Source organism: Perissodus microlepis, chromosome 5, assembly GCF_051167445.1.
Source record: "Perissodus microlepis isolate ML-2025 ecotype Zambia chromosome 5, ASM5116744v1, whole genome shotgun sequence".
Classification (NCBI taxonomy): domain Eukaryota; kingdom Metazoa; phylum Chordata; class Actinopteri; order Cichliformes; family Cichlidae; genus Perissodus; species Perissodus microlepis.
In genome coordinates this window covers 16309586-16328693 of record NC_140465.1, presented here as the reverse complement: position 1 = coordinate 16328693, position 19108 = coordinate 16309586, and the positions used below count along the sequence as shown (strand labels likewise).

The 19108-nt window shown below is 40.9% G+C and overlaps 2 protein-coding genes across 5 annotated transcripts in view; both read right to left on the bottom strand.

Moving 5' to 3' along the window:
* Positions 1–1666: 1666 nt before the first annotated feature.
* LOC146386982 (class E basic helix-loop-helix protein 40-like) lies at positions 1667–5362 on the bottom strand. The gene is made up of 5 exons (XM_084928260.1): positions 4930–5362; positions 4737–4800; positions 4368–4475; positions 3890–4013; positions 1667–3698 (listed from the first exon to the last, which is right to left on the bottom strand). The coding sequence occupies exons 1-5, from the start codon at positions 4998–5000 to the stop codon at positions 2785–2787; spliced, it is 1281 nt and encodes a 426-aa protein (XP_084784386.1). The 5' UTR covers positions 5001–5362; the 3' UTR covers positions 1667–2784.
* A 3274-nt stretch (positions 5363–8636) lies between these two features.
* The window catches only part of LOC146386981 (inositol 1,4,5-trisphosphate-gated calcium channel ITPR1), a 71826-nt gene continuing 61354 nt past the window's right edge, over positions 8637–19108 (bottom strand). For all 4 annotated transcript variants that reach the window (XM_084928254.1, XM_084928258.1, XM_084928256.1 and 1 more), the window contains 8 exons: positions 18441–18605; positions 17774–17963; positions 17574–17666; positions 15662–15798; positions 14647–14812; positions 11500–11660; positions 10638–10799; positions 8637–9995 (listed from right to left, as the gene is read on the bottom strand). In XM_084928254.1, coding sequence (XP_084784380.1) covers positions 9909–9995; positions 10638–10799; positions 11500–11660; positions 14647–14812; positions 15662–15798; positions 17574–17666; positions 17774–17963; positions 18441–18605 — 1161 coding nt within the window. In that variant the 3' untranslated portion in view covers positions 8637–9908. The remainder of the gene's footprint in view (positions 9996–10637; positions 10800–11499; positions 11661–14646; positions 14813–15661; positions 15799–17573; positions 17667–17773; positions 17964–18440; positions 18606–19108) is intronic.

Below are 19108 nucleotides of genomic sequence, written 5' to 3'. Positions count from 1 at the left end.
AAGCGTGCATCAGATTTAAGGATGATTTAAAGTGATTTTGAAGGTGGCACGATAGCTGGTGACTGACAGGCTGATCTGAGTATTTCGAAAACTGCTGATCTGCTGGGATTTTCCCACATAAAAGTCTCTAGGGTTTACAGAGAAAAAGAGAGAATTTCTAGAGAGCAGCAGGTCTCTGGATGAAAATGTCTTCTTAATTGCAGAGAAGAATGGCCAGACTGCTTTGAGCTGATCGGAAGGCAACAGTAATTCAAATAAGCACTTGTTACAACCAAGCTATGCTAAAGAGCATCTATGAAAGCACAACACAAACCTTAAAGCAGATAATCTTTCCAGCAGATGGCCACACTGGAATTAGTACTTGGTAATCAAAATTGGATAAGATGAGACTAGAAAAACATTCGCTGGTCAGACTTTGGTGTAAAAAACATGAAAGCATGGATCTATCCTGCCTTATATCAATATATGTGTGTGGTGATGGTGTTGTAACGGTGTGGGGGTTATTTACTTGGCACACTTTGGGCTCTTAGCACCAACTGAGCATCATTTAAACACCACGGCCAAAATTGCTGACCTTGTCCGTCCCTTTACGACCACAGTGCACTCATCTTCTGATGACTCCATCAGGGGGATTACAGGTCATGTCACAGAGACAAGATCATCTCAAAATGATTGCTTGAACATGACAATGAGTTCACTGTACTCAACTGGCCTCCACAGTCTCCAGATCTCGTTCCAATAGAGCACCTTTGGGATGTGCTGGAACAGGAGATTCACATCATGTGTGATGTTATCATATCAGTATAGATGGGAATTGCTTAGGAATATTTCCAGCACCTTGTTGAATCTATGCCAAGAAGAATTAAAGCATCTCTGAAGGTAAAAAGGGCTCAACTTGGCACTAGCAAGGTGTAAATAACAAAGTGGGTGGTGAGTACATGTATAATGGTTTTGCTTGCAAACTCATGACATCAATACAACATGCAACTCCTCCTGAAACAAATAAATGGAAATCATCTTCAAGGAAACTAGTTTGAAAGATATAAATGACATTTAGGTGGCTGGTCGTAATCTCTAACTGTAGATTATATAAACAAACCAGCAACAGAATGACTAAGCTCAGAAAAAAAGGGCACTGGAAAAAAATGTGTAGGTGGGAAGACAAAGATGTTGTGACTGGCACTGGGCTTGTGTTGAACTGCGCTGAGATAAACCTATAATTGGAGGTGCTATCGCATAGATGAAAAATGTGATTGCACAACACAGGAGGTAGTGGTAGCATTTTTTGTAAATTATACAGCTACATGTTTTGCATGTCTCCAGGAGGTAAAGCACTCTGCAGGGAAACTAAATACAGAGGGATGTGTCACAAATCTGGAATAATCGTATTTACTATCGTCTCATACAGCCATAGAGACAAGATGCAGATGTATTCTGACTGTTGCCTCAGATGATTTACTGTAGCTGTTTATACTCGTGTGTTTACTTGTGTTTTTGCATTTGAGGCCACAGACGGTTAACCAGCAGGAGAGCCATGCCACAGATCTGCCATTACATAAGTGTTCCCTGTGACGTGAATGCTGTGGTGCTGTAAAACCTCTAAAAAGTATTTATTTGTTTTCACACACATTCTCACTCTCTTTCGTACATATACGGTCAGAACAAGTTTCCACGGGAAAAAAAATACTTTATTAATACACTTATATCATGTATATCAACAATTATAGACAAAATATTTACATCAAACATCTTTCATGTAGGTCCCAAAATATAAAATCTCAAGTACCTCTTTCTATAGAAAACTAGTCTTCTGGTTAAAACGTTTACATTCACTTCCTTGCTCCTTTGTCTCCAAGATTCATACATAGTACAGAGAATTAACATCTGAGATTTATCAGCTTTTCACAAGTAAAAGGCAACAGCAAGCACAAACACCGGGTTTGACTTGAGCAGAAACAGATGTCGAGTATGCAGACCAGGTCCAGCACAGTGCTACAGTATGTACACAGTTTCTGAGTACACGACGTACATTGTCCACACTCTGCCCTCCTCGTATACCTCTCGGGGCAGACAGAGTGCGAGAAGGTATCAAAAATAGAAATGTACAATAAATCTATGAACAATAATTACAGAAAAATCCATCTTAGGCGTCTGTTTAAATCATAAACGACACTTCTCTCATTCAGCGTGGCCATGCGGCGGCCTTTTCCTTCATCTACCATGTGGTGTACCCTCGCTCATGTCTGTACACATTTGAGGGAATCCTTGTATTTTATGGTGCCGGTCATGGCTGAAAGGGCTTTTTTTTTCCATCTCAGTAATTATAATGGTGAGCAAAGGACATAGGTGACAAACTTTGGGAGGCAAATTATCGCTAACATTTGGTGCAACACGTTCTAAATTACAAAATCGCGAGTGAGATGCGTCAATGTTCATCTGTGTTTACACTTTAACAGCAGCAGCTAAAACATTTCTTTCTTTACATTCAACCATATGTGTGTTTATGTGTGCACAGGGCAGATCCAGTTTATATGATACATATATACCACTGAACACCGCTGAGCATTTGACATTCAACCAGAGCTTTGCATTGCTCTCAGCGTGGAAGGATGCTGCTCTCACCTCTCTCTCTCTCTCCTTGATCATTTCTACAAGTCCTCTTATTTGATGCTTTACCCTCCAGGCTGAGGAAAAGAGGAGATGAGTGATTATGAATTATGGAACAGCTCAGTCGTGTTTTGAGAACAGGGCAATATATCAGGGCAGTCTTTTCGCCTTTATCTCTCAGTCTTTGGTTTCCAGGTTGAGGGGTGGTACTTGCTTGAGTGCCTGAAGGAGAGCAGGAGAGTCCATGGGGGTCTGAGATATGGCTGGGGCTGGAGAACCTCCCCGGGGAGACAGCACAAGCTGAGGTGGGCCGGGCCTTTCACTGGGTATGGTAGGTGATGAGCTGCTCATGCCAGGGTAGAGCATTGGCATGGCCCCAGGGTACCAGCATTTCTCAAGCATTGGTAGGTAAGCTGCAGCAGAGGGTGGAATGAGGTAGAAAGGCATGCAGAGGGGATGTGGAGGAGGGGGTGGATGGTTAGGGGATGCACTCATGAAACTTCCATATCCGCTAGAGGATGAAGAAGTTGATGATTCTCCGCCTGAGAGCAGCTCATCCTCAGACATCTCCACACGGGCTCGTTTGTGGCGTGGCTCGTCATCCTCCTGCTTGATGCTGGAGTTCTGCCTGTCAGCCAGCAGCCGCTTCTGCTGGCTCCCGTGAACGTAATATTCTGGATGTCCCTGTGGCGCCCCAGATTCGGTTTTCTCCAGCTCTCCTCCGTAGCCACTGTCTGTGTCTGTATCACTGCCACTCTGCTCGCCACTTGGTGAAGCGTACACCCGCTGGATGACGGGCACACAGTTCCTCCCATAGCCCTCGCTGGGCTTAGGGGCTAAGCTGGGAGACATTTCTTTATGAGGTTGGTAGGCAGGGATTTCCTCGGGTTGAGGGCTAAGAGGGGTGCGGGGTCGGGCTGGACTGTGCAGCACCTCTACAGCTAACTTGTGAATGTGGCTGATGACGTGGGATGGGGTGAAGTCCCCGTCAGTCTTGTGATTAGCGAGATACTGGAGAATTTCCTTGGCACACATGTGGAAGCCAGAGCAGAACATCTCCTCTGACTTCTCCTGGCTGATGGGAGGCTGCTCTATAAACACATAAGGAAACAACACACTCAGAAATCTAATATAGACTGTGACCTTCTGTAAACAGCTGTAAGTGAAGTTACTGTCAGTGGTGCAATTCTGCATTCATCTGCGTTATTTGCATTCTGTCTAACAAACCCATCCAGTTCCTCCTCATGTGTTTGTGCGTGTGCAAAAATGATCTGCAGCTCACCGATTTGCATGCCGTTCTGAAGAGCGAGGATCTTCTGCTGCTGCTGCTCAAGAAGAGAGGTGAGGGCTTTCACGTGCTTGAGCGTAAGCTCTAAAACCACAGCCTTCTCCAGATGGCCCAGAGTCTAATGGAGAGACACGCACACAGTCAGCATATCCTCACCTCTTATATAACACGCAGAAACCAAGCTCTACTACACATGTACACATCACCACATGTGATTACTCTGAAATAATTTACACAAATTTATGGAAATTTCATTTGCATTAAGGAAATCAACACTGAATGTAACTTTTTAAAATATACACTCGAAACAACAAAATCTAACAGCAGCACATTCTCTTTAACGTGAGCCGTCATCGGCATGAGCTGCTGACGCACTCAACAAAGATGTGATAGCACTAAACAGCCACTAGATGGTGCGTGCCGCTCAATACAGCCAATCCCATTAACCCTCCCACCTACACTATGAACTTACAGTTAGTTTCAGGTGCTCGGGTAATAGATCTTTTAACTGGGCGATGCATTCGTTTATCCGGTCACGTCTTTTCTTCTCAATAAGTCTGTGAGGCAGCTTGTAGGTTTCCTAAGAGAATAAACAGAAATGTTGCGTAAATTTAAGTGAAACGAGAGCACACAGTTCTCCATGACCAGAGGCAGATACACCGATAGGGAGGAATCCAGGAGTTATGTCATAGTAGAAACTAGGTCAACCATTTATGGGACTATAGACCAACTCCTAATCTAATTCCTGGATGTTTGAGCTCTATGGTTATTACTTAACTTTACCAATTGGCAATAAACAACCACGAACACACACACACACACACACACACGTAGAACGGACCTTGCTCTCTTCTCCTCGCTTCATTCCCCGCCTGGGTTTATAAACATACATTGGGAAATCCATCCTAAAGAAACACAAAAAGAGCGCAAGAGTAAGGAATCAGGTCAAAATTATACATTAGATGCATTTTAGTTAGAGGTTAAAAAGGGGGCGACACAGTCTGTGAAAGCTACATCTCCAAAGTATAACTTACCCCTGCACGTCTGACAGTTCAGCCTGATGTTTGGACAGAGGGGGTGGTTGCGCGCTTGGAATTCGCTCCATTCTTTGTATTCCAATTTTGCTGTCAAAACCGAGGTACTCTTCCAAAAGCACTCAGAAATAAATACGCATTTATTTACGCGCTCTATCAGCACTTGCAAAGCAATTTGTAAATAAAAAAGGAAATGATAAAATGCAACGAAAAATGCGCAGAATGCGTCAAAAAAGGTTAAAACTGTTTAATAATCTGTCATTTTTTTAAAAAACAAAACGCTGTAAAGTTAGTTCCTGCGATCTCCACGCCGTGGTCCCGCAGCGGTGAGGAAGTCAAGCCTTGGTGGCGCGCTGGGAAAGTGGGGGAGGACAGAACGACGAGTTAAATAAACCCTCCGACTCTCCGCTCAGACTGATCTACCTCTGTCACATGAGGCTCACGTGTTAAACGGCGTTGTATCCTCGGCGAAAGGACGGCCCACTCCCTACAGATGAGGCGCCTCAGTGGGCGGGCGGAGGATGACGTCAGAGCGTAGGGCGGGGCAAGACCGATCCCGTGTACCACCATGCTGAAGTGTATGGAAACAAGGCTGTGCGCCGGGGAACGTGCTGGCAGTGAACCATCGCAGGAGTTCAACAAACCCGAACCTCGCGAGGCGAGTAGGTGTGGTACTACGGTTTTTTTTGTTTGTTTTTTTTTTTTTAAAAAGGAACACAATAAAATTAAAAGAGTGGAAATCGAGCAGTTAAAGGCACACAATCTCACGTACGACTGCAAAATAGCAAAAAATATCGGAATATTTCTTCAAGGGCAATAAAAACAATTTAAGGGGCTTTTCAAACGTCACGAGCTCTGCACTAAAGGACAAAAGTTCACTTTATTAATCATTAATCTCATGGAGACAAACAACTTATTGAATCTGCAGAAGAGGAAAGATGAAATTGTCTCGTCTATTGGTCTGTTTGCAGAACGGCTCGGTCACGGTGGGAGAACCACGTGCACCTGTGCGTGGACGGCTGTGTGGAGTCCGTGTTTACTGTCATGAGGCGGTGCCGTCTGTCACGTTGATCTCCTCATGGCCCCGGGATCCTGCTGAGCGCGCGCGGGGCACATCCAGCTCATCCAGGCACACGGCGGCTGCACCTGTCCGCTGCAGGCACACTTTTAAAACGTGCTTCTTCATTGATTGCATTTCTCGCAGAAAAATGAAATGGTATTCAAGAACTGGTGTGACGACGTTTACATTGCAGGATTTTGCTCATATTTTTGCATTTACTAAAAATATCCCCTAGAACTCTCATGTAATGTTGAAATAAGCAGTAAGGTACTTTTTTTCTCTCACGCAAGAATAGCTCATAAAATGAGGTTTGATGATGATCCTAACAATCTTAATACACAAGGGTATTTCCACATTTAATAGGAATAATAGGGGTCAGCTGCAGCTTAATGAACGGAAATATGAGAACACACCAACATTCAGTAGGTGTCACATGTCAGACGAAAACAGGAACGACAGCAGTGGCATTTACTCAGCAACATACAAGACATGAAAATCATAAATTGTTCATCTCGTAGTTAAAGACACTTTAAATTCAAGGCGCATTATGAAACCACTGTGAAAGAGGTTTATGGTTTTCCCAGTTTTCACACCTTTTTAACACAGCAGCAGCACATTTAGTAAAATCTATGGAGAATCAGATGAAGTCGTGCACGTTTTTGTGGGGTTTTTTTACATTATGAAGCTTCTTGCATTTTCATCAGTTGTTTTACTCCTTCTGATAAAAAAACAAAACAAAACTAAAAATGATTACTGTGTTTAAGAGCTCATTTTGTCTCCCTGCCTTGCTGCTAAAAGCACGCTTGAACTGTCCGATCTGTCTTATCTAGCAAAAGAAAAAGAAAGTTGTAGATATCAAACATGCATTCATAACATCAGAAGGCATTAGCTCTGAAAGTTTCACTTAAATGACACAAATTTTAAAAGAATCCGGAGTAAACAGATGTTTCATTGTTTCAGATAATCAGGATCCTTCACAGTAACTGGTAACAGTCTGTATTTCCACTAAAACCCTCCAGAATCTCTCGTCCTGTGATTTTATCAACTGTTCCTAGAAACTGTTCCTAGAGTTTGGTGAATAAAGTGGGGCTCAGTAATTGGAAAACAACCATAATCCCGGTCACATCCCAATCTTTTATAAATAACCATAACGATGGAAAGCACCCTGAAGGCAGTCTGGGGACACGTAACACAAGTACATCCTGTTTTTTTTTTTGTTTTTTTTGTTTTTTATGTGATGATGCCTTTTCTTTTTCTTACAAAATGTTTGAGCTTTGGTAACAAAAATATTGTTTTTTATGTGATACTGTGAAACCACTGAGAGAATGTCAAAGGCTATTTCAATAGCTTTTTAGGCGACAATATATAGATGACAAATAGAGACGAACACTCTCTTAATCTGAAGCATATATTTAGAAACCTTACTTATCACTGTGCAAAGGTCTTGACTCTCACCCCTCATTTCGTTATATTTTAATCCAACAGCCTGTCTTTCTTGTAATTTATTAAAAGTGGTCATGAGCAATAGTTTTCCAGGCTTTCTGGAGGTCTTTGGAATTTTTTTGATTTGGACATTGGCTGCTTTTCCACTCCTTTTCAGTCCACTCCTTATACCTGACAATTTTAAGAGACATTTGTAAGACACTTAAGACTGACCTATCAATCATTCATGCGTAAAGGCACTAATGCGAGACATGAACCAGTGTTGCATCTTCACACAACAAACAGCATAGAAAGGAACCGATTTTAAATTGTATTTTTATGCACAGTGTTATAAGCAGTGCATCAAAAAAAAACAAAAACCAAACAGTTAATTTGTTGCAATTTCTTCAAGTTTAAAGTTGAATTGATAAAAAATGCCACAGATAACAGTTTGTAAAGCACCAACAGGATGATCCCCAAGAGCTATTACACAGAAATTTGAAGAAACTGGACAAGTGAAGGGCAAAAGAAGAAGTGCTAGGCCTAAAACAACAACAACAAAAAAGCACCATCAGAGTTTCAGCCAACATCCAAAGAAGAGCTTTGAATGTCCTTCAAGAAGCCTGGAGAACTATTCCTGAAGATTACTTCAATAAATTCCACTAAGGCTTTCCTAAGAGAGTTGAAAATAAAGGTGTTCATACCAGATATTGACTTGCAAACTTGTTAGGATTGTACAAACTATGTTTTTACCTCAGAAACTGCATTTCTGTGTGCGTTTGCTGCAATGAATAGCTGTAACCATTCTCATTTTCCTAACAAAATATAAAGAAATTAAGGGTGGCGCAATACTTTTGGGCAGTACTGTTCAATTTCAATGTTCAATGCAAATACAGGAAGCTACACAAATGTTAAACTCTATAAATATTCTGCCTGCAGAAGGATGAAATACAAAAAGATCAAATGAAGCTTACAAATGTGCAACCCATGTACGCGCAGACATTTCCCCATGCCGTATGATAATCGAAGAAGTGCATTTCCTCATTTTTAGAGGACTTCAGATAAGAGATAATCTGCCGGCAATTCCCGATTATGACTTCTGCATGCTGCCTTTTTTTCATGCGCACTGCAGTATCAAAGTGCATGGCTGTGACTTAGGGAATTACCAAATCTTCACTTCCTTTTGTGTCACATTTGTAGATGCAGACATTGGTTTCAGCAACCGTATTTGACACACTTATTTATTTAAATAGACTCCAAGAATGCAATGTACAGTTCAGACAGAATCCATCAGTAAGTATAAAAGTTGAGTTTGGTTTAACAGCACTCCAAATTCAATCTAGTAGTTTTTTCTTTCTTCACATTAACATGAACACAGTCTTTGTATTTTTTACAAAGTGACCAAACAAATAGCAACGATTGCTTCTGTGCTACAGAAAATATCAGGGCTTCAATCTAGACAGGTTAAACGAAGATTAAGTAAGTCAGTGCAGACATCAAGGATAATGAAGATAATGTTGTTCCCAAAAATCTTTTATGTTTGGATCTGTGGTTTTAATGAGATCCCACATAAATCACATTGTTAAATACATCATGGACCCAGTGTCAGGGTGAAACAATCGCTTCAGCTCTCTAGGAAGTCCATAATGTTCATTATACAAAAAATATTTCTCGAAAGTTGTAACGGGTCAGAATTATTTATCTTCAAAAAAAGTTACAATGTATTCCCAACGATTGTTTTTCTTATATAAACTGCCCTGGAACAAGGAGGACCTTAGTTTGAGATTACAAAGAATTCTGAAAGTAGTATCAAATGCTTTCTCTCGACTTAAAAAACAAAGAAACAAACGATTACAGATTTAATAACATCTTTATATGCTTTGGAAAAGCTTGGTGACCTCTTCAGTGTTGTTTACAGCTTTGTCTTATATTTTAAATACATGATAAATCATTTTAAATAAAAAAAAAAAGCAAACAAAATTCTCAAAACGAGTTAGTTCTTAATTAGTCATTGCATATTAAATAGCATTCTTATTGCCATCTTATGAAAGCAAAATATTAAATATCGTGTTGTAGGGGTCAAACAAAACTTCAAATCCACATGTGACCTGAGTTTGCTGGTGCAACACAGAGGATGAAATCCTCATTACAAGGCCACTTGAGAGGAATATTCCCTCAGGAACAATGGCTAAACTTTGGCATGCTGTCTGACAGGTCCGATGCAGAAGGCATTCAGGGTAGTAAAGCTGAAGACAGAAACTTACAGGACTGGCTTCTCAGGTCCTGAGGCACGTCGTGCACACTCCACCCACACTGACACATCTATACTACACACCAAGATAACTTTTACTCACGTCTAAGGGAGTGTTTTGGAAAATACAGCCATACATTGACCTAAATAGATACTGGAGATGGACATGTTTTGGCATTCTCCTGGCTAACATGTTGTACACTGTTACGGGTGCTCAGGCACTGGTGAAAATGGCCCCAAGGCCCCTCAGGCAGGCTGCTGGGGATTGATGTTCATGTGAGGAGGGTGACCAAGAAGTCCAATTCGTTGTTTCTGCTTCCTCTGTTCTGTCATCTGCATAGGGGGAAAAAACAAGACAGTTTAAAGGCATCATCTCAGTTTAGAATCACTGATGTTGAGTCTCATAAGCTTTTATAGATTTTGGAGTTTTTGACAGTTAGCTGTGCAAATTTTTTCATTAGGGAACTTCGTGACTCCTATCAAAGCATTCTAAAGGTTGGCTGAGCAAATCTACAACAGAATGGCTGAAAAAGAAAAGAATCAAGGTGTTGCAGTGGCCGAATGCCCACAAAACTCAAAAAAGAGTGGGCCAAAATACTTAAAGAACAATGTAAGACACTGACACAGTCTTAAAGAAAACTATCATTTCCGGATATTGTTGTTATAGGTGGTTCTACATGCTATTGAATCACGGGGTTTATTTGGATTTTCCCAGGACTGCTTAGAGTCCTGTGAAAACTTTCTGTTTTCACATGACTGTAAGCACGCAAGCATATGAGAAATAACATTTTCCTCCTGATTTCTCAATAGTGTGCAAACAAAGGCAAGTCAGAAAGGAAGATGTAAACAATACAAAGTGTAAAAACTGGAGTTTAATATTGGTTGCAGTAAGCTTTGAATCCAAAAAAACGCAAACAGAAAAACTCGATGGTGTATTACAAAACGAGGGAGTTAGTTGACTGTCACATGATATACCTGTTCTTTGAGCTCAGTCAGCTGCGCAGACAGGTTTGTCACCAGCTTCATGGTTGACTCCAGCTTCTCTTGCAGGTTCCTGATTTCATTCTGCTCCCCCTCCGAATCACTGCTCACCAGTGACATGGCACGCATCCGAGGGAACCAGTCCAGGTTGTGCTCCTGGCATTGACAGAGAACATCAGCCGAGTGTTGAACTACTTTTATTAACAGTTAATGAAAAGGCAAATTCAAAATATTGTTACCAATGGAAAAATTGGGAAAACTTTCTACTACTGCGATGAAAATCACAGTGTGCGCGTGACTGATTCCTTATTAAGCTTTGATGAGTTTTGGCTAATCTGCCTTTCTGGTGCACATACTTCCCATTGGTCTGTTTGTGTCTTTAAATGGACATGACAGGTATGTCTGTCAGTTTAGATTAAAAAAGCGGAACACAATCTACTAGGGTGTGGGGTGTGTGGGGTGTGTGTGACAAACTGGTACGTGTTTATGTGTGACTCAGTAGGATAAACTGATGAGCACTGCTTACCATAAAAATGTGACACAAAGGGAAATGCTCCCCAAACCGCTCTTGAATTCAGGACTGAGTATTGCAAGGAGCACTCTGATTTCTAGTGAATGGCTTGGGAATGATGTCAAAGATACTCACGTCATCAAGCTGTGAGGTTAAGCAATTTTTATGCAGAAAGTTCTGCAGATTACACAGTCTTTACAGACATTTCCTCTGATTTTACACACTGTTAGTTCTAAAACAGTGCGGTCTCACAGTGAAGTCAATCAGTTTTTAACATATAGGCTTGCAAAACAACCAGATCAGTTAGCTCTTTGTTTTAAGGGTGTGTGCGTGCTTTGCGTTTACCTTGATCATCTCAGCCACGTAGCTTTCCGGGCCGGTGTATTCAGTGGAATCTTTAACTTTTACCAGGACGATAAAGAACAGATAGTGCCACATGTTGTGCTCCTCTTTAATGTGCTCCTCAAAGGTCACCGTCTTGTTGTCAAACTTGTCACGCTCCAGACCTGCCATGAGGAAAACAGCGCGAATAGTTTTGTCATGAGGTCACAGTGCGTTTTGGAAAAATAAAGCAGCAATGTTTCTTGCTGTCTTGTAAGTAATGCAATGCACATTATTTTAACAAGTTAAATTCATAAATATTTGCTAAAATGATGTGAATGTTGAATGTCAGTGAATGTTAAATCTAATCAAACTTTGGTGTTACAGGGGTCTCCTTGCATTGCGTCCTAAAAAACAATAATTGTTCTCTGTATTCACTCTTTCGCAGTATCTTCTGTAACCCCAGACTGGCTCAGTGTGTTGAGGTCAGGACTCTATGGGTGCCAAACCATCTGCTGCAAGACTCTTTGTTCTTCTATTGGCTTAAAATGGCTCTTGAGGACATGGGCCGTCTGTCTGTCAGACATGAAATTTCCCACTCGTGGGATTAATAAAGGTATCTTATTATTATTGTCATGTAACTGTCATTTGACACTGATCAGACAGCACTAAGTGATCTAAAATGTCTAAAACATCTAAAAAATTTGCTCAGAACCAAGACAAACAACATGCAAAGTATACAATTAAAATTGATCAAAAACTGTCAAAAGATAAGATAACATTGGTAACAAATTGCAAATAAGAGAAGTTTCCAGGAATAAAGCAACATTCATACAGAAATTAAAAAGTCCTAAAGAAAAAATAAGAAGTCCTGTGAAAAAACAAGTAGACCCTTACTGCTTCCACAGGAATTAAGAGGGTAAGTAGCAGCTATGTGCTGCTAATCACGTAAATAAAGTTACCATCAGCAAGTGTGAGCATCTCTATGAAAGTATTAGTTTTGTCAGTTTGTTAGCCTGGAGCATTTAGCTGTGAGACCATCTGTCTGAAAACTAAAACTCATATATATATCTGAACTTAAAAGTTTTTTAAACGTTACCCAGTGTGGCACTGACAGCCAGCAGGTTGCACCCATCCTGTTAGCTAATGTGGGCAGGGACAGGCTCCAGCTCCCCTGTGACCCTGGTTGTATAAGCGGGTTGGAAAATGGATAAATTGTTCTTAAAGTTAATTTTCTCAAGATGGTATTTTTGGATTTATAACTGAAACCACTTCTGTAAAGTAGACAGTCGAGTTTCACATTTATTGATTAACTTGTCACATGGACTGAAAAAAATCTTACTTTCCCGAATATGGCAATTCAAATTTCAGTCTCTATTTTTTGCTAGCCTGTCATTACAAAAGCGATGCGTGGTTTACTTTACCCATTAAGAATAATTATGCACATAATGAAACAAATTAGTCCTCACTAAAAGCCCATAAACCCTAATCTTTCTACTCAATAAAGGGGGCTGCACAATGGTGTTACTGATGTACAAATGCAGAACAAAAAAGGCCCAAGGATAAAAACCTTCTACAGCTTGATAAAAAATAAATAAATAAAAAAGCAGAGGCTCACTCAAGGACACCGGCAGCATGAAAACCAAACCAATAAGATGATGGAGGTCATTTTTACCGTGCCAGTGAGCCTGATTTGTTGCACAACAATAAATTAACCTACAGGTAAAAATCCCTGTGCAGGAAGTTCATGACGTAAATCGATCATTGGCAACAGCCCCCAAAGACCTAAAGACTAATACGAGACTGCGCGAAAGATCAATGGCTTATAAAACCAAGCTAGAGGATGTTGAGCCACTTAACATCCTCCTGCAGAGCCCCTAATCTCTGCATCTCCTGTTCTCTCGTGGTCCTTCTGGAAACCATAGAGACAGCAGCTCCCCCTGTGGCCTGGCCTTATTTAACATGAATGAGTCAGAGCTGATGGCTGGCTGGGTGACATAATACTGTTCTCATTCCATATGCTTACCACTTGTCCTGACTGCCTGACCCAACATACGCATGCACACACATGCTCACATACAGCATGTACTTCTGGGCTTACACTCAGTAATGAGCAGAGACACGCACACGCTGCACGGCATGTTCTTATTTAGCTACTTACTTACATATAATGTACATATAAGGACATGCGGCTGATGGCACACGGAGGGACAAAGTTCGGGCAATCGGCGAAGCCTCACGAGACATATGGTAAGGAAATTAAGTGTGTGCGAGTTAGTGAGCGAGCGAGTGGGAGAAAATGTCTGTGCGTGTGAGACAGACATGAATTATGGAGGCGAGCAGAGCAGTGGCAGGAAGCCCTCATGACTCAGCCTTCTTTGGAACGGCAGCAGAGTGAGAAGGGGGAGGGAGGGAGGGAGAGACGAGGGGGAAAGCAACAAACTAATAGACTAACTAATATGGGCATACCACAAACCACAAATACACCAAAATCAAATCAAATCTAATATTCCAAGAGGAGAATTTGGGAATAAAGTAATATTAGATAGACTATGGAGGAGTTCTAATAACAAGCAGTCTTTAAAACCACACAGAGCCCTTCCAGCAACAGACACAGCCTTACCGGGCTGGCACACTGCCCTTATGTTAAGACAAGCCATCCCATCACTGGAAAGTTAAGAGGTTTATTTCCCATGACTAACATCACAGGACGTTATTCCAACACAAGTTCTTGAGACAGAAAGCTGTGCTCAACACCCGGTAGGTTACACGAAACATTAAAGTATGTATGCATTTGAGCTGCAATTATACATTATCAGCTTTTATCTCTATTGTTATTTATTTTATTTTTTTTGGAGCAGTCACCTGGCCTATAATGTCTCACTAGTGGAATTTGCAAAGGGCACCATGTGGAAGCCAAACATGTCAGGAGGGAGAGTCTTTTACTATTTTCCTACAGAGGAGTTACGCAGCTTCCTCATATTTTTATTCCTGGACTCTGCCAAAGTAACTTTGCATAATTCAAAGGTTATACTGGGTCTCACTCTTTATAGCCTCTCATTTCCGCGTCTGTCTGAAACACATATACATACATATAGGATATATGTGTAATAACGTATATGGGAAAAAAACAACACATCCCCTTTAACACATTAGATTGAGCGGTCTTACCGCAGATAAAACACGAGGTCTTCAGGATTTCCTCTTTCTTCTGTTTTTCACTCCTCAAGTCAGCAAAGGTGTCAATGATTACACCAAAAATAAGGTTCAGGACAATGATGATGACCATGAAGAAGAACAGCAGGTCGTATATCACTCTCGCCGCAAACAGTGGCTCCTGGGTAAGATACAAAAAACAGGGTTGTATGGACATTAGGGTCATGATCCCACATTAAAATAATTATAAACTTTAATTTGAGTGAGGTTAATATAGGGAGGGAAACAATGAGGACCCCCTGTCCCATTTAATGGCATGACCTAAAAGGCAGGCCTTTATGTAAGCAGGTGTTGTGGATGATGTTATGAGTATAAAACGAGGTTAACCTTGGTCCTCACGGTTGTTCATGGAAACATAAAGCCGTGGGTATAACCTGCCAGATGCTACAGTAACAGAGACGACAGGAAAGCCGGTCAACGCGGTGCAGCCCGTCTCGGATACACCGGTCAGATTCACCGACTCGTTTTGCTTATTTACTCATTGCTCTAGAAAGTCATGGGATGAGCCTGTCTCTGGATTCTTTCGACCACCCTGCAGCTGCCACCCACACAATGCATATTACCCCCACTTGTTTGTGACAAACCAAATAAAGTTGGAGCCACCATGCCACCCGTGTCCTACGACTGCTGTAATTTGCTTTAACAACTAGTAAGGGTCTCAGAGTCGAGTTGCGAATGCGTGAGTGAGACATTCACATCCTCTTTTGACATCATAAGTGGTTAAGCCTTTATTCAGTGGAATTCTATTTTGAGGCTTAATTCTCACACAAGGCGGAGGCAGCACAGCTGTAAGGAAACATTGCGAAACCTCCATACTTTTGAAACAAAAACAAGTTTAGTGGCTCATAGCGAGCTCACATGATCCATGGCGCAGCTGCGGGTGCTACACCTTCTCAGCCAAAAACACACGCATATACACATGCACACACATGCAACATAGCGCCTGAGGCCTAATCGCAGTTGCACGTACCTCTTTGGAAGGCTTGCGAAGAACATCCCCCACTCCCCCTCCACTCCTCAACCCGTGACTCAGCACAGTAACAATGCACATAAGTAAAGAGTCGCACGTCCGTTCCATGTTGTCCTCCTCAATGTCATTCCCTAAATCTGAGGAAACAGAAAGGACAGCATGTTTAATAATTACAGTAATTAAATATGAGACTATTAAACAAATCATTGTTGCATATTCGCATCACTGCAGCACTAGAGAAAGCCTATAACAAGTCTTTATGCTATAATGCTTGAGCGGACTGATCCAACCAGGACATCAGCACATATAGAACCCACAATCTTCTGTTTATCTAGCATCAAAACAACAAGGTGTGACTCGAAGTGATTGTAACAGATAATAACATGATGAAACACTGACCTCTGAAAATAACAGCAGCCTGACATAGTTTTAAAATAACTCTCTGCCTGCTCAAATACAATAAAGTCATAAACTGCAAATGCATATTTATTTTCGAATTGTTACACAAAAAAAAAATATCCTGACCCAAATGTGTTAGGTTGTAATCGCCCTTTTTTTTGCTGTTATTTATATATATATATATATATATATATATATATATATATATATATGTATATTTGTATATTTGTATATATGTATGCGTATATATGTATATATATCTGCACTGAGGCGCTGTGAGGCGCAGATGCACTGCAGTTAGCTGATCGATGGCTGCTCCCACAGTCTTATAATACATTTAGCAATCTTTGATTTTGAAAAATGCACCCTATACCCTATGAATATTTATTATCTATCAGTATAGGTGTTGACTTTGTTCCACATTTATTCAGCTATCATATAGAGTTAATGGACTTCATATCAAATCGTGTGACATCATACTCAAGATGCATTGACTGCATTAGAAACTTTTCGATGCTGTATAACTGAGATGCTGTGACATAGTGGTTGCAATGTTCATATTCAGCATTTATGAATTGGTTTATGATAAATAATACATGTAGAATAATTCTCTATAGTAGGAAGTGGAATTATCCATGTAGTCATTCGTTAAATATAAGACATCGACTGCCATTCTATTATAAAATATCCTTGACTTTGATGCAGCCATGCTGGTATGTTTTGGTTCATGCTGTGAAGCCTCTAAGTCAAAGCAAAAGTGTTTGTTTGGCTGGAATGTAAGATAGTCAAAGTCAAATCAAAAACAGAGTAGAACACGTGATCTCTTTGCTGTTTTGGGCCAAAGTATTTTTATTGCTATGTCGGTGATGATGGCAGAGGGAAGGAAACTCAGATGGTGAACCCCAGGAGAGTTTATAGTTTCTCTGTGGAGCAAATGTAAACATGGAGAACGGTCCAGTTTATGAGTCACATCACTGAAAATATTTTCAACCATCATTCTGGTTCCAAATCCAGACATAAACCGCTTTTCAAACGGGTAGCATTGATGGCAACAAAGCTGGCGGGAAGTTCCCCGGAAATTTTATTCCTTTTTTGTGACTGTCATTAATCTGTGTCACATGAAGGTTGATAAGGTCGCATGTGAGTTGCTTAGGTCAAATGGCAGGCACATGAAAGACAATCGAGTCACATGGATTGAAGTGCGGATAAAAAAGGGAAACAGTGCAACAGTTTTCCTTTCCGCTTATTGTTGTTTCACAATTATATCCAACAACAGATCAAACCTAGACTAGACATGACTTCCAGTAATTTGCCATCTTCCTCAAGATGTTCTCTTATCTCAGGGTAGTCAGGGGAAGAGGAATGTAAAATTATATCTCAACCTTAAGTCAAACACACATGCATACAACTAATGTCTTTAAACCATCTCAGAGGAGGGTGTCAGTCCTTCTTCCAACATCTAAACACTATTTATAGATTAATGGAAGACTCTGATGTTGCCTGATAGGGTTACCTTCCTGGAGGGCATCTGTAGTGCAGTTTTCATCAGTACCTCCATGACACACTGCTGCAGACAGGAACTCGCTTGCCAAACTACCTCCACTTTCTAGAAAAGAAGGGAGGCAATGTTTTCTAGTCCTTTTTTAATGTGGAGCTAACAATCTATAATTGGTCTACTTGGAAAACTGATAAATAATTGCAGTCTCTCCTCACTCATAGTTGTGTTGGGGATATGGTCCACCTCCAGGATGAAGTCATCCTTGAAAAATATGTAACCCACGATGGAGAACAAGTAGACCAAAATGAGGGCGAGCACAGCGGTCAGCACGATGGAGCGTCCATTACGAGTCACACTCTTGATCACATTCAGCAAGGTCTCCTCTCTGTATACCAGGTCAAACAGCTACGGAAACAAAGCACACATTACAGAGGAACAAAATACTAAATCAGAACACACAATGAGGTTTCTTGGCTTCCTTGCATGATTTGGCATTTTCTGTCTGCCGCAAAATATTAGATGTTCGTGTAAGATTGTGCTATTTTTTGAGCTGCTTGGACCCACGTGAAAGGAAAACATCGAGAAACACTTGGATACTCAGACCGATGTGCTAAAAAGCAGACCTGAGGCACTGGGGAATAGCAGTCAACAGTTCAACGACAACATTGTTAAAACACCAAAAAAGGAAATTTCTAGGAGGATATGGCCCTGAAGGCATCATGACTGCAGTTTAATGAGAAAAACAAAAATAGGTGGGGTTCGTGGGTTGCTATAGTGATTAACTCCCTTTTAGTCATAGTTCAGTTTCAATCAGCCTGTATTAATCTCTTCTCAGGACGGATGTGTATTTAAAAAGCGAATTCATTTGTGTGATTGTCTTACCAAAAGACTGTAGAAAAAAACATGGCCAAACACCCCCAAACAGCAGATGATGAGGTAGATGAGGTGGTAGAGGAACTCAAAGTCCATCACCATGGCTTTGTAGCCTCGTGTGAAGGTTCCTCGATTGCCAACAAAACTTATCAGGAAGATTATCTTATTACAAACCTGAAAGATAAAGACAAGCTGCCTTTAATAGCAACAATACTGAGTAATGGATCAGCATTTTAATATTCAATTTAAGAAACAAAACATAACAACAACAACAGCCTTCACTGAAGACAAGCTCTGAAAGCCCTGACAACAGTATGACTCTGGTGCCTTTTAAGCTAAACAAAGTCACAAAGTGTTTACCCCGGTGTGTGACCTGTAACTTAATTTTTTTGAACATCATCCAAACAAGAAACTCTGTTTCCTGAATCGGGTTAAAGGATTAACAGAAACCCGGTTAATGCAGCCCGAGTAGATACCTGCTTGAGAAAGTTGGCGACTCGAGCAGACACATCTGTTTAACCAAATTTCTCCACGGGGTTTTTAAAAGAGCACATTTGGCTGATAAAGAGTTCAGATAGGCGTAGTATCAATGCAACGATAGTGGAGAGTGATGAAAAGAAAGGTCATACACTCCGCAGCCTTTTGACCCAGATAATGAAAATCTATAGCCTGACTAA